The sequence below is a fragment of the Helianthus annuus genome, chromosome 15, assembly GCF_002127325.2.
Source record: "Helianthus annuus cultivar XRQ/B chromosome 15, HanXRQr2.0-SUNRISE, whole genome shotgun sequence".
Lineage (NCBI taxonomy): Eukaryota > Viridiplantae > Streptophyta > Magnoliopsida > Asterales > Asteraceae > Helianthus > Helianthus annuus.
In genome coordinates, this window is record NC_035447.2 from 171,943,250 (window position 1) to 171,959,747 (window position 16,498).

The following is a 16,498-nucleotide window of genomic DNA, read 5'->3' on the forward strand; positions in this document are numbered from 1 at the left end:
GAAAAGAAAACAAAAAAAGGTAAAAAAAAACAGTAATAAAAAGTTGCATATCGACCCCTTGTATTTTGGTACACATTACACAATTAACCATTATACTCATACTTTGCTGCCCTACCAGCTGCCAAAAAAATGCCTCCGTCTAAAAGAATATTACAATCAAATCATATCCACACACTAAAACAAATAACACCATTACTCAATCTCAATCCATCTTCCTCCAAAACCAAAAGCAAATTACGCCCATCTTTCCTCGAAAAGGGACCCACGACCGACCGCTGCTAACTAAAGTAACGCTTCAATCAATAAGAACCCATTGGCGGCATCCCGAATGGAGGCATTGGCGGCATCCCCATTCCACCCATGGGTGGTGGAGGCATTGGCGGCATTCCCATACCGCCCATGCCCGGTGGAGCGGGTAATGCAAGAGGGAGTAGTTGAGCATACATATTCTGCAAGTAAGCACAACATTAATCGTCTTACAAATGAATAAGAGGCATAAACGAGCGAGCTTAACGAGCTCGAGCCCGAGCTTCACATACCGAGCTTGACTGACTGGCAAGACTACTATCTAAACAAATATAACTTCTTTTTTGTACAATAAATACATATACATATGAGACTTTATTATATAAATTTTTAATAAAAGAAACTAAATAAATAGTCATGTTAATTATAAATATGTGTATATGCAAACAGGGGATGGATGTAATGAGAACCACCCGAGTTGGAAGGACTCTAAGAATTCCTTGAAAAAAGGTTTTATTTTAAAAAAGAAATTCGACAAAAAATATTTAATGATGCAAGTTTTTCAAAAAAAAATAATAATAAACGAAAATTTACTACAGCGTAACAACAATCTACACTATGTAACCCCGAAAAAACGGGTGACATCATATGTTTTTTTTTTAAATACGGCAGTGTAAGTGATCAAAAACCCTACGTAAACAAACGCTAGGCTTTTTTTAAAAAAAATTGGGCGAATTTTTTTTAAAAAAAAAAAAACTTTTTTTCAAGGAGTTTTCAAGTTCATTCAACTCGGTGGTTCTCATTTGATCCTATGCACACATATATACACATATACATAAATACTTGCATATAAAAATATACAATTAATGAATAATAAACAAGCCGAGCCGAAAAAGAGCTCAAGCTTGAAAAACTATTACCAAGACGAGCTAGAGCTTTAGATATAAAGCTCTAAACGAGCGAAACTCAAAGTTGAGCTCTCGTAAAGTAAATGAGGCTCGAGTAGATTCAAACAAAATAATAAAAAATACCTGTTGTTTAACGATATCCTGCTCCTCGTTTTTCTTGGCTTCATTTTCCTTAACTGCTTCGATCTTGTCCTTAATTAGTTCGTCGACCTTGCCCGTATATTCACGGATAAACTGCAGACGAAAAAATAACAAGAGTGATCTTATAACCATGAAATTAATTTAGCTTTATTTTTACTTCGAATAAATATGTAGACATCTAACCTGAAGCAGATACGGGAACGCAAAATCGATCATATTATTCAACCAGGCAAGCTCAAGGGCGACATCTGGACGGATCAGATCGTAACAAACAAAGAGACAAGAAGCAAAGCATTCCTTCTTTCCCTGCACAAGCAATGAATGAGATCGATACCGTTACCGCTACCGTACGGTCCACACTTGAATCTAACAGAAGGATTGAAAATGTTCCTACCTGCTCAATGAAATAAACAAGCAACTCTTCAGCAAGCTCACGGTCCCCGGATTGTGAAGCGGTCTCCATTGCGTCTTTGTAAACCTTGTCTTTTTTAGACAGTGCGATCGACTGCTTCCATCTACCGGCTTTTTTGTAAATATATGCAGCCACACGCCTCATCTCAAGAAGCTCGTGTTTCTCAATCTGCCAAAATGAAGGAAAAAAATACAAATTGTATGAAATTTTTTTTGCACATGAGAAAAAGGAAAAGAAGTAATGAACCCACCTTCTGTGCAAGACCAATCTGGTCAAAGTTATCATGCAAATCTATAGATTCACGGAGTCTATCATAATCTTCCTCTTCAACGTATATTTCATTCAATGCCTCATTCACAGCGGATACGTTATTGCTCTGAACCGCAACCATGTACGGTTTGACTAGAGGAAGTTGACCCGCCTGTAGTTTGTTAAGTCAGAGAATAGAATACGTATAAAAAAATGTCATTTCGTCCCTGAGGGCTGAGGTCTGGCCAGCTTTGCAACTTTCATCCATAGGTTTGTTTTTCCGCATCTGGATTCAAAAGGTTTGAAATCTTGCCATTTTCATCCAGCTCGTTAACTCCATCCATTTTTCTCCGTTAAGCGAGGGGTAATTCCATCTTTTTTATTAACTTAAAGGGCAATTTGGTCTTTTCACTTTATGTAAAAAGACCAAGGCTGAATTGGCCTTTAAGTTAACAAAAAAAGACGGAAACACCCCTGACTTAACAGAGAAACATGGATGGAGTTAACGAGCGGATGAAAATGGCAAGCTTTCAAACCTTTTGGATCCAGATGCGGAAAAACAAACCTTATGGACGAAAATCGCAAAACTGGCCAAACCTCAGGGATGAAAATGGCATTTTACTCATAATAAAATAAGAAGATAATTTCTAAGTGTAACACAAACCTTACGCATGATGTCCACAACACGAGTATGGTCAACACGTAGTGCAAGGACATTAAGAACATCATTGATAAGGTCAGGATGTTCTTCTAAATAGAAGTGAACCGCCTTGTAATAAAGCTCAACGTTTGCCACTTTAACCGCAATATCTTTGAATTGCATATGATCCCAGGCTTCTGGGGAGTGGTTCATGACGGTAGTAGCAGCATTATCGAACTCGTCATACTGAATGTATAAATAAGTAAGTTCTTTCCAGTGTTGTTGCTCGTCACAAGCACGGATTAACTTTGGAATGTTGAGACGGGTTGAGAAGAGTTTTATGTGCTCCATTAACTTCTCGTGACGGTATCGGGCGTATAAGACACCCAACTCGGTGAAGATGCCCATGTGGGCCCGTTCCAAGCCTAAGCCGCTCTCCATAAGAGAAATCAGCTCGTTGAAGTGTCCACCGTTCTGGTAGTATTCACTGACCTCTTCCAGATCATCCACCTACAAATTTCAAAAAAAAAAACGTTTATAATCATGGCTACGTGTGTAAATATTATGAATCAAAAGTACAAACATTCACCAAGGGGTCACAGCCTCACAGGTCAAATGGCAAAAAGGAACATGACTGGAAAAAAGAGCTAAAAAGGAAACATGTCAAATGGGTCAAACAGGTCGAAGCTTGCCCATATTGTATTTTAAATGCATAAAAATTGTAATCGTTTTATTCAAAATTCCACAATTATGTCATAATATAACTTTGTTGATCATACTTGGCATGCTAATCGCTTATAGAAAAAACAAATTGGCGTGTCAAATGTGATTGAAGTTGCAAAAAAAATGTATTTTGGTGAAAAAATCAAAAGTTTGAGCCATAAATGCACGTAAATTGTTTTATTGAAACAAGATTATTATTGAAATAGTATACATTATGTAATCATATTTGAAGCAATAACTAACTACGGAAAATAAAAGTTACTGATTCAAGTCAATCAAACCGGCCCTATTAGTACAAAAAGTCTAAAATAATGGTATAATACCATTTTTGTAATCATATTTGACACATTAATTACAAGACATTTATTTTATTTTTTTTGAAAAAGTTTGTTTCAACTCAAGTAAGGAATTAAGACAACGAAAAATATTCAATACCAGCTAGACATTACAGTTAAAGTAGTTACCTGCACAATAATATTGAGCCCACATATCTGAGCCAAACGGAACTCCTCAGCATCAACACAAGCGAAGCAAACTTCTTTCCATGTTTTGGCACTATTTGCTTTACGAGCAGCATCAACAGCGCCTTGAAACTGTTGGAGCCTCACAAGTGTTACAGCAAGCTTAGCCCAGTTGGAGATGAAGGCATATATAATCTTCGCAGCTTCGTACAAAGCTTCATCAAACAAACGATCACCGACATTATGGAGATTGGCAACATTTGGCATGAGGATAAACTCCTCAATGTCACTCAACCGGTCAATCTTCGCATACGCATAGATGAGCTCGCTATCCACCTTTGGCTCCTTGATCTTGTTCCTCACCATTAACAGATACTTCACCAAATCATGGTAACATTCGGTGTCTTCAGCAGCACGAATAACATCCAAGAATTGAGTAGAATCATCAGCACGAATGAACGACTCGATCGCATCACTAACAAGTCCTTCTTTAAGTTGAGCTTTAGCCACCTGACTCCATACGGCATCTTCTTCCACACGATACGCAAATTCAACAGCACGTGGAATACTTTGGATGTTATCCAACAAAACGTTGACTGCTTCAACGTTTAAGTTGAACTTCTTGAATATCGCAAACGCCTCTTCGTAAAGTTGTGCTTCTACAGCTACCTCTCCAACAGCGGGTCCGTCAAAGTTGTCTAATCGGTTGACGTAATCCATAACTCGGGATGAGTCCGCCTTTATAGCTGTTAAGATAAGCAGGTTTTGCAGATTAAAATTCCCACTGAAAGCGGAGTTTTGTAGGACGATTTTCTCGAGGAGCTCAATTAGTTCATGCGGAAGATCAGCGGTCATGAAAGCTTTAACGGCAGCAGAAACCTGCTCGGGGCTCTTGCTCTCGGGTAAAGCAGTAGAAACAACCTGATCAATGAGCTGCCTTCTGTACTCGTTCTCCGGGTTAAGAACCTTCTCCCAAAGATCGCCATCCATCCTCTCCACGACATATCTAACACAAGACAAGATAAAGCGTTAAAATATTATTTCCCTTGTTTTATATATATTTACTTATAAATTCTGCAGCGGGTTTGAAACGTAGTTAAAAATAAGCAAATCGCGAGAGTTAAAGTTGTTTGATGTTTTACTTAAGGGGCTAAACATGTCATTATTAAAGTTGAGGGGCTAAACATGCCATTGTTAAAGTTAAGGGGCTAAGCATGTCATTATTAAAGTTGAGGGGCTAAACATGTCATTGTTAAAGTCAAGGGGCTAAAGTTGTTTATTATAAAGTTGAGGGGCTAAAGTTGTTTGATGTAGTTAAGGGGCTAAAAACATCATTATTAAAGTTGACGGGTTAAAGTTGTTTATTATTAAGTTGAGAAGCTAAAGTTGTTTTAAATAAGGAGCTAAACATGTCATTACCAAAGTTTAGGGGCTAAACATGTCATTATTAAAGTTGAGGGGCTAAAGTTGGTTATTGCCAAAGTTGAGGGGCCAAAGTTGGTTGATGTGACATAACAGCATATCTATAGTATATATAATGAAGGTTTATAACATTTAACGACGCTAAGTAATGCGTAAAAATACAAATTCGAATAAAAAATACTTGATAAATAAAAAATTGCATTTTTTGGCACTAAGGTGGTAATGTATAATAATATAATATAATGCAACAGGTCGAGTACCTTGCTTGCAATTTGAAGAGAGAGTTTTTGCTGGTGACATTAATAAGCTCTTCATCACATTGGCCTCTGCGATAAGCAACAACAGCAAGCGTGGGATCACGCTTCTCGCAGTATTTCCCGACAACACGTGAATCATAGTAAGGATTGGTGGTAAGGAAGTGCTCAGGGTTGTTATTGCTATCGATGATGATTTTACCCAAAGCGTTGTGAACATGGACATCTTGACTTCCTTCACTCACAAGATGCTCCAAAAATTGAGTAAGTAACCGAAGTCGGTTCCTGTAAGCCACAATATATATATAACATAAAGACGTACATATATGAGAATACAAAAAGAAGAGCTAGACAAAAGAGAACCAATTACCAACCTCTTTTCACATTCATCCACCAGAGGCTCAACCGGAAGCAAAGAACGAACTGATAAGATCAAACCTTTGATGAAATCTTCAGGGCACTCGTCATCTAAAAGCTGCCCTACAACTTGTGGAGCATTCCCTGGGTTCACCTACAGAGATGCCACATAAGCTCTTAGATTTCGAACGCGATATATCGGTCCCCATGTAAAATACCGGAGTCAAATATCGGTCAGAATATTGGTACCGATATTGACCGATATATCACCGATTTTCCTGATATCAGTACCTTTCTTCTTAGTTCTACCATTCGTCTTTCTTCTTATTGCTGCTATTAGTGTTTTAAGTCTTAATTGGTAATTGTTAGGGTTTTAAGTCTTAATGAGTTCCTACTTGCTACAATTGTTAGTGTTTTGCAAGTAGCACAAAGTTAATTTGTTAATGGTAGGAGAGTTTACTGAAATGTAAAGTGTTAAATTGCTATATATATAAACTTTGTATGAAAATAAAATTACGGATACCCCACCGTGATAACAAATACCTCAAATATCAGTCCTTGACCTATATCCGATATTTTACCACATAGTTTCAAACCCCAATAGATGAAGTATAAATGAATTAAGCATACCTTTTGGACATAGCCTTCAATATACCGAAGCATGTTGTTGGTATAGAGGTAGTGAGTGAGATCTGGAACAAAGCCAAAGCGATCACAAACATTGATCAACGGCCTTGCATCAGGAAGCTTCGCTTCCATTAAAAAGTTCTTAGCCTTTTCGGCATCATAGAAATTTGATTCCCTTGTTACGCGTTCCACCTCCTTAATTTGACCCGTCTTTGCAGCTGCCTCAATATACTTAAAGTGTATGTCAGGATCCTCACTGTGATGTTGAGTGTCAGTATATTGCACATACGTGACACAAAATAACATATCCAAAAATCAGAGTTCAGAAGTAGCATTTTTGCATACACTGCAACATCTAAATAAGATTACCTGGAGCTCAAATACGACCCTAGGAAGAAGTAAAGTCCCTCATATGATTTAAACTGTTCGAAAAGTTTGATACATGCTTCAACTCCAAGCTGCTCACAGTATTCCTTTGCAACCTACAATTCACATAATTATATTAGTTAGGCTTGTAAATGAACCGAATGAACACAAACAAAGGTATGTTCGTGTTCGTTCATTAAACTTTAACCGAACACGAACATATAATTGAACACGTTTTTTGTTCATGTTCGTTTATTAAGAAAATGGGCATGTTCGTGTCCGTTTATGTTCATTTAAAACCTAAACGAACAGTTCACGAACATAAACAAACAAACTTAAACGAACATAATTTAACAAACAACAAACAGCACAAATGAACATAAAGTAATCTTTTATATAAATTAGTAATTAATTACGATAAATTCCATTGGAAAACCTATTTTTATTACTAGCTAGAAAGCCCAGTTACCAACTAGTTATATTTATATATGTAGTTAGAAAGATCCTTTATTGTTTAATATTTATATAAATATAACTACTTGTGTATTTAAATTGAAACGAACAAACATAAACAAATGTAAATAAACGAACGGACATAAACAAATATAAAATAAACGAACATAAAAGAACGAACAAAACATGTGTTCATGTTCGTTCATTTAACTAGATAAACAAAAAAATTGTGTTCATGTTCGTCCGTCTAGTAAATAAACAAACATAAACGAACTTCCCACCGAACAAGTTCATGAACGTTTGGTTCGTTTACATGCCTAATATTAGTCATCATTTGTGAAGTTCAAGTAATAAATTATTCATATAGAAAAAGAATCGGTGTTACCTGAACAATTATCTGAAGGTTTCCTCTCAAATTGACCAGTAAAAGATCCTTCATGCACTCAAGTGCCCATTCCTTTGATAGAGTTCCAAAGAATTCCACAAGAGACTGTGGCTCTATGGCATGAGTATTCACAATGACACGTTTGATATCAGGCAATTCACTGTAATGCTGCAAAAGAAAAAAGGAAAACGTTTCAATCACACAGGTGATGATACATATTTGAAGAGAAAACGTACAAGTTTTTGGGCTTTAGCCAACCTGCAGTGCTCGGACATAAAGACCGGCTTTCTCACAAAGTTGAGCGATCCGAGGCCGATCGTAATGGCTGAACATACCATTAGCTAATATAGCATCAGCAACATTGGGGAATGTTACAAGGTTGATTTCTAGGACCTGTGTAAATTTAGCAAGAAATATGTGAATGAAGCTGGTCAAACAGAAGTCTATTAGCATCCGCTAAAATGCTAAATATAACCTTAGTTTGCAGGTGAGCGTGTTCTGGCAAATTGGGCTTCAGAACATCCAAGAGAAAAGCTGTCGCCTCACGTATCAAGTTCCTCTGATGAAATGGAAAAAGGCATTTATTTAATAAAGTATATCTTGATATTAAATGAGAGGAAAATTTATAAAGATGGTGAAACATGCCTGGAGGAAAAGATCCGTGATTGTGTTGTAATCAACGGGACAACCTCCTTCCATTTGGGACATCATTAAAGCAAAATTAACAGCTCCCTACAAAAATCAACAGCGTTACCAATCTAACTTCCATGAAGATGTTTATATGGCATCCCATATAAGATTTCTAAAGTTCGAGAGAAAACATCTTTGAGCATTAATGCCTGAATCAATAAAAAATGTGGCCTGTGGATTAACATCTATGCAGTTAATATCGCCGATATATCGGTTATCGGTCCCCTGGTAAAATATCCATGCAAAATATCGGTACCGGTATTATCAGCAATATTGACCAATATATCACCGATTTTCCCGATATCAGTACCTGTCTTCTTAGTTCTACCATTTGTCTTTCTTCTTATTGCGGCTGTTAGTGTTTTAAGTCTTAATTGATACTTTTTAGTGTTAAATGCTGGTGTTTTAAGTCTTAATTAGTTCCTAGTTGCTACAATTGTTAGTGTTTTGCAAGTTGCTAAAGGTTAATTTGTTGCTAAAGGTTAATTTGTTAATGGTAGAAAAGTATAGTGTGAAATTGCTACATGCCTACATACATAAATTTTGCATGATATTAAAATTACCGATATCCCACCGCGATAACCTATATTTCAAATATCGGTCCTTGATCGATATCCGATTTTTTACCGCATTAACTGCATAGATTAACATAAACTCTTGCTGGAGTTGAATCATTAACATACTTTTTACTAAAAAGCTACAATACCTGTGGGTCTGTACGAAGAATTGTTTGCAGAAGAAACAAATAATCAGGTGAATATCCAACCTGCGTCAATACAGGAAACAATTTATGAAATTTCGTGTACTCTATTAACTAGGAAAGCATATTGTTTTGCAACGAGCGAACAAGTACCTGCTTGGAGTAAATCAGTATTTTGTCAAACTCCCTGCGCTCAGCAAAAGCTGCAACAACTTTTGGAGTTGCTCTTGCTTTAATGTAAATTTTCAATGCAAGATCATTGTCCACCGTCTACAGTTCATGGAAGAGAAATGGTATAAAGGTTAAAGAACAAAAGAACAAAAGAACATTTAACTGATGCAAGTAAAGGCATACCTTGACAAGGTCTCCAAGTTCCTCACTACATTCAAGCTTGTCTTCAGCTAACCAGTTCTCTAGAAGATTCTTCTTGTTTTGATTGACAACTAAGCGAGATAGTTCCAAGGATTCAAAAGCGTTTAGTTTTCCTTTTGTCAGAAGGGTCCCAAAGTACTGCAGTAATGGCGGTGTTTGTCCAGCTTGCACAGGTACACTCTGCAATGAAGGTTAAACAAATGAAAATGGTTCTAATACAATAACAAATTATATCAAAATTTGGAAGTATATATATACCTGAAACTTTGCTACTGTGTCTGGTGTACGGAGAATGCCTTGAGGAGATTCTGCAGCTAGCTCAGCAGCTTCTTTGTATTTTGTTTGAGCAAACAATTCTTGGAAACGTTGAACAACCTGATATGCACATATATCAATTAGTCAATAACTGTCCTCAGATACCAGTCTCATTACAGAAACTATGAGAGCTGAAACTTCTACTTCTATGACGAATCACTGAAACTTAATGTGAACTTCTACGCTCACTTATGAAGCTGCTAGTGCTATATAAGATCAAAGCGAGTTCATGCCAACATCCGAACAATTAACAATTTAACATAACATAAGGATTAATTTCATATATACCCTTACAAATTTTAAAAATTTCATATATACCCAACCAGAACTAAAAACATCATATATGCCCTTACAAAGTAGTTAAAATATAAAAAATACCCAATTTATTAAAAACAATCTAATAAATGATCATTTTACCGTCCCTTATTTTTTTTAACTTCAGGTTTTCAGATATGCTCATCTTTAACGTCATATTTTTATATAACACATTTTTAGCTTAAATTTATTTTTACCCATTTTCATTTTGATTTTTTTATTTTTACCCATAAACAACAGTATACTCTATATATAACATTTAAGCTAAAAAAATTATGCTAGAAATGAGTAAATATAACATTTGAAGTTAAAGGTCATATATGAGATTTCAAAGTTCTAAAAAATAAGGGTAAAATTGTCATTTATTATATTATTGGGTATATATGATATTTCAACTACTTTGTAAGGGTATATATACTATATTAGAATTGTGCATGTATATATATGATATTTTGCAAGTTTGTAGGGGTATATATGAAATTGCCCCATCATAAATACTGGACCAATAAGCAAGTTTACCAAATTCTCTGCACCAGGAAGGTTTCCTCGTTTGGCAAGATTGACAGCAAGCTCCAGGTTGTTCAACTGCAATAACACATCATATTCAGAGGCAGAGCCTAAAAGCAAAAACGAGCATCTCAGTAATTGATGGAAGAAACTTGGAAACTTACCTGTCCACTTACGAAAGGCACGATTGTCGCTTCATTCACAGTAGCAAGTAAAACTTGTCCGCGTCTGTTAATAGCATAGAAGCCTCCAACTGACGAAGCTTCAGATGTCAGGAAAATCGGATCAGGGCTTATTCTGTTTCTGTACACTGCAGTAGCGGTTTCAAGATCGTAAACAAAAAGAAGGCCCAGCTTGGTGATGACATATATCAAGCCATACTTGTTCGATATCTACAAGTCAAAACATATAAATATGTCAGACACTAAGACCAGATTGCATTTTCACTGCCTCAAATACTAGAAAGACAAGACATACATACCTGCATTGCAACGGGAAAATCATCTGCAAAGTCTGGAGGGAAAAAGAGATCCGCTTGTTTCTTCGTGAAGGAGGGCTTCCCTGCACATTCAATTGCAATTGAGAAAAGAAACACATGAGAATCCAATCTACATTAGGCCTGTAAACGAACCGAACGAACACGAACAGAGGCGTGTTCGTGTTGGTTCATTTAACTTTAACCGAACACGAACATATAATCGAACAACTTTTTGTGTTCATGTTCGTTCATAAAGAAAACGGGTGTGTTCATGTTCGTTTATGTTCATTTGAAACTAGGCAAACAGTTCACGAATGTAAACGGGCATAAACAAACACACTTAAGCGAGCATAATATAAGAAACACAAACAAACACAAATGAACATAAGCGAAATAAAATAAATGAACATAATTGACCATAATAAACGAAGACAATTAATTACAATAAGTTCTACTGTAAAGCTAATTTTTATTACTAGAAAGCCTAATTACTAATTATTTGTACTTACATAAGCAGTTATAAAGCCACTTTTATGTTTATATTTTTATAATATAACTACTTAAATGAACGAACATAAACGAACGTAAATATACGGACGTTCACGAACATAAATGAACAAACAAGACATGTGTTCATGATCGTTCGTTTATTAAATAAATGAACATAAACAAACTTCCCGCCGAACAAGTTCACGAACAGTTCATGAACGTTCGGTTCGTTTCCAGGCCTAATCTACATAGAAGACTGAGGATAGAAGTCAAGTAAAAAAGACAACTGTAATGAATGAAAAGACGTGTAGAGAATATAACCTGGTTGAGCACCAAGCTCAATGACATGCAGCTTTGATGTAACCTGTCCAGCATTAGAGCTTTTTGTTGCAAAAGAAATAAGAATTGAAGGGTTCTCATTGCCTGGAACCTATAAAAGACATAACAATGTGTGATCATTGTCGTTATTCGTTAACTTAAATGTGGGTCCTAAGATTGATATAATAAAAGTAGAATTTTGTACTTTCAAGCTGGCAAATGATGCTGCGTGTGCTTCAAGAGCTTGACTTCGCTGCTGATCAACAGAAAAAAGCTGCATGTTTCCTTTGACTAACTGCGGTTTCTGTTAATATAAAAAATTGTATGCTTTAAGACATATCAACAATAATAATTTAAATAGGAATTGACAGATGAAGAAAATAAAAGAATACATAAATGAAAATTAGCCTAAATAACTGAAACATGTAACAATGTTTGTTAGTACTTATAGAATAAATAAAACAGAAAAACAAATGAAACAAGAATCACTCATAGAATAAATGTGATGTTGAATATGGTCCCCAGGTTACATTACAGCTAACTGAAACCCTTAAAGATAATAATAAAAAAAATTTAACCCACGCAAACATAAATAAAACAGAAAAACAAATGAAACAAACAAGAACCACCCATAGAATAAATGTGATGTTGAATATGGTCCTAAGGCTACATTATATCTAATTGAAACCCTAAGGATAACCTTAAGGATAATAATAATAATAATAATAATAATAATAATAATAAGGTTTGCAATATAATCGAATATAACTAACGAAAAACAACAAACCTCAGGTGAGCCGGGGGCAATTCCAATCAACACCAACCATTTCTCAGATGGATCACATTTGTAATTAATTATCTGATTGTTTGATAAATTGGCCGTCCTATCAAACATCTTCACAGGTTCAGAATCACCTGTATAGATAAAGATTGGTTTTAACCGAGTTCAAAACATACAACTTCTAACCTATGTATGACAAAACAAAAGATGATGTACCTTCAATTGACCAATGGTATACTGAGGTCTGGGTTACCATGCCTAACATCTTAGGGGTAATCCACTTCCAAAAGACAACCTGAAGATAGAGTCGTTGTAAGGTCGCATAAACGTGAATGTTGCCAAAAAGTGAACAAAAAGTTACGATTCATTGACTGGTGTTATAGATAAACTTTTCACCTGCTCAGGCATCTGATGAGACTTCATTTTAGCTTTCATCTCGATATTAAATATCTGTAGGTGATCTTGAGTTGTCCCAGGAAGTTGAGCTTCAAGAAAACGAATGTGTTCATTAGCTATAAAGCTATAAGCCTAAAATTGACCGACCTCACTGTTTCTCAAAAGCCTAAATATAAAGTGAGTTGCATCTGGCTTGGTACATTTTTCTGCAGTGGCATCAACAACTTTCTATACAAATCAATGTTCTCAAATATAAAACTGAATATGGTTCTCTAGTTCTGTGTTTCGATATCCTTTAAAGCACCACAGCTAAACTCACATCTTTAACCATATTAGGGCAACAAGACATGCTAGTGTGCCAGTGCATCATAATTGTCTAAAGACCTTATTACAAGTTGGATCTTAATTGGTACTTTTTTATATTCAACAAGTTTCTGTATATTTCAAGGATTTCAAATAAATGAGTGAATATGGTTCTCTCTGTGTTTGGCTATCCTTCAGGGTAGGCCTGGCCTGCTACACTCATTTAATAAACAATACTAGGGCAACAGGCCATAAAGCATGTCAGTGCACCATGATGCTCCTGTCATGTGATAGATGGTTCAAACTTCAATATTTACCGACTTGCACAAAAAGCATGAAAATAGAATAACGGATGGGGAGCAATCAAACTGGATCAGAGATCACAGTTGTCACTAACAGGAGTCTGGCGATTCAAATGTATCAGAAGGCAAGCCAGTTGGTTGCTAAATAAATTAGACGGCAGAAACAAAGCGACTAACGCATAATTTCACGACCTAATATCAAATGGTACCTTTTAAAGCCAGAATCTTCGAAATCGGATTCATAAGAGCCGAGTCAGCAGTAATCGGCCTACGTAGTGGCTGCATTGGCATGTTCATGTCAATGATCACCACACTATTTTGCGGTGACGTTTCACGAACACATATAAACTTATCCGACTCCATCGTTACATTCGTAAACGTAATAAACTGCGGATTGATCCCTATGCTCGGCAACTGCAACAACATCACAACACTCAAAATCAAATCCATAACCACACATAACTAGATCACTATCCAGCACACTTCCACAAAACACATCAATCATTTCATTCAATCATTCCACAGATCTGGAATCACACTACACAGAAGTTCATAATTTTCCAAATTCTCCAAATCTAAACAACACAATAACGTAAAATGCAGCAAAACATCACCTCGGGCTAGATTAACCCAAAATAAACCTAACTGAACAACTTTTTCACAATAATCGAAGTACGATTCTAATTTTAGCAACAAACATTACAGAATTACAACAATAAGTACATCTGCATCTGTGAATCTACCAAATCTATATCAATTCACTATATACAAGTCCAACAGGCTACAGAAATACCTAAATTGTGCAAACGAAGCTAGGTTTCGAACAACAGTATTCCAAATCTACAAATCAATACATATAGTGAGAGATAGATATAGAGAGAGATACCGTAAGTGCTTCCTTCATGGTTATCGGTGCGTTAGCTGCCGCCATGGTGACCGGAGAGAGATCAAAACGACGACGGATCAGATGCGGTTATGATCTGTTAGGGATTTGATTTGATTTGATTGACGTCGCCGGAGAAACGAAATCTGGAGGTGATCTCTAGAGAGAGAGAGAGAGAGATCTAGAGAGAGAAAATTGGGAAGTTGTGGAGTGTATGTATAGTGGAAATTCTCAAAGGCAACCACTTGAACAAAATAAACACAGCGACACTGAAGATGCCTTTGATGGTAATGAATTCCGATTTTTCTTCTTTTTTTTTTATTTTTCTTTATTGGAAGTTACACAAACACCCTTGTACTATGTTGCATTTACAATAGGCCACCAAAACATTTCTTATTTAGTAGTACAAATAAAGTAGATTTAAAGTTTTTAACAACTAATATGGTTTTCTTTTAGGAATATAGTTTTGGATTTGATATAGAGTACTCGTCCATGTCATTATAGCCTAGTGACGTAGCTTAGTGAGAACTGTGGGGTGCATGCCCTTTCTCCTCAATGTTTCAGTTAGAAGTGTAAAGTTTCTGATTTTTCATTCGAAACTTTTAAAATTATATAGGGTCCTCCAATTGTTTTGCCTAAATATTTATATTGGGTCCCTGACTTTCCGTCACCCCTGAAACCTTTGGTCAAGCTCCGCCATTGCCTAGTGACATCTTGGGGTTGGGATAAGGCTTTTGAACTATTAGCATCTGAGTTCGATTCACACAAGGGGGTCTTTCTTAAATTTATTGGGTTTTCTTCTGAATTAGTGTATAGTCATTATAGCCTAGTGGAGATGGATATGATCGGGTGGTTCTGCTAATAGCATGATGATAGTCCAGTGGTCCGTCAGTAAGCCAAGTTTATCATTCAAAAAAAATGATAGATAGTACTCATAGCTCATTGTTAACCTAGGGGAACCGAAAAATGAATTGTTGGGGTTTATGCAAATTTCTATAAAGAATGTATATAGTTGTTAGTTTCTTGTATATTGTGATTATGTCATTGTAATTGTTAGTTACTCATTTATGTTCTCTTAACTAGTTGATGCCCCGCCCGTGTTGCGGGGCGATAGCCGAATAATTCTCAACCAATTAAAAAAACAGTATTATAGTTTTGTTAGGAAAAAAAAAACGATGACAAGACCGTAGTTCTGAGCTCAGGGCAAAACTATAGTTTGTCAGGATTAATGAGCGAATGTTAGGCAGCTCCTTGACATGGAAAAAAATTTAATCCAGTCAACCAATTAAAAAACACTTTTATAGTTTTGCTAAAAAAAACTAAAACGATAGCAATACTGTAATTTGAAGTGAGGGCAAAGTTGTATTTGTTGACTTGGGTAAAATCGTAATTTGCCAAAAGTTAAAGTGATGGTAATGCTATAAATTTGAATCGGAGACAAAATCGTAATATAACTATGCACTAAAGATAAAATCGTAATTTTAAGCTGGGGACAAAACTATATTTTTAATTTAAACTCGGGCAAAATCAAAATTTTGAAATGATGGCAAAATCGTAATTTGAATTGGGGGGCGAAAGCATAGTTTTATTTTGAAGCAGTCGAAAACATAAATTTAAACTTAGTGCGAAATCATATTTTTTGAAAAGGGCGAAAATGCAAAGTCGTCATTTTTAGTTTGGGCAAAAGAAAAAATTTATTTTTAACCGGGGCGAAAATTGTAGCTGTAATATGGGGAAAATAATAATTTTGAACCGAGGGCAAAATCGTAATTTTGGGCGAGGGACAAAAACGTAATTTCTTTTGAAGTGGGGGCGAAAATATAATTTTATTTTAACCTAAGGACGAAATCGTAATTTTAAAGCGAATATAAAATTTTTAAACCGAGGGCAAAATCGTAATTTTGAGCGAGGGACAAAAACGTAATTTTATTTTGAAGTGGGGGCGAAAATATAATTTTATTTTAAATTAAGGACGAAATCGTAATTTTAAAGCGAATATAAAATA

The 16,498-nt window shown here is 35.8% G+C and overlaps 1 protein-coding gene across 1 annotated transcript; it reads right to left on the reverse strand.

The window, feature by feature from the left end:
* On the reverse strand, positions 1 to 14,744 carry LOC110914646 (clathrin heavy chain 1). The gene is made up of 29 exons (XM_035983660.1): positions 14,497 to 14,744; positions 13,820 to 14,024; positions 13,006 to 13,094; positions 12,826 to 12,904; positions 12,616 to 12,743; positions 12,034 to 12,132; positions 11,832 to 11,940; positions 11,025 to 11,104; positions 10,708 to 10,935; positions 10,556 to 10,621; positions 9,665 to 9,781; positions 9,389 to 9,586; positions 9,188 to 9,304; positions 9,041 to 9,100; positions 8,290 to 8,376; positions 8,120 to 8,203; positions 7,903 to 8,037; positions 7,645 to 7,812; positions 6,810 to 6,922; positions 6,444 to 6,696; positions 5,831 to 5,967; positions 5,463 to 5,741; positions 3,784 to 4,786; positions 2,621 to 3,106; positions 1,958 to 2,128; positions 1,690 to 1,875; positions 1,479 to 1,601; positions 1,278 to 1,388; positions 1 to 449 (listed from the first exon to the last, which is right to left on the reverse strand). Exons 1-29 carry the CDS (start codon positions 14,539 to 14,541, stop codon positions 300 to 302), a joined length of 5,106 nt encoding a protein of 1,701 aa, XP_035839553.1. The 5' UTR covers positions 14,542 to 14,744; the 3' UTR covers positions 1 to 299.
* Between the last annotated feature and the right edge of the window lie 1,754 nt (positions 14,745 to 16,498).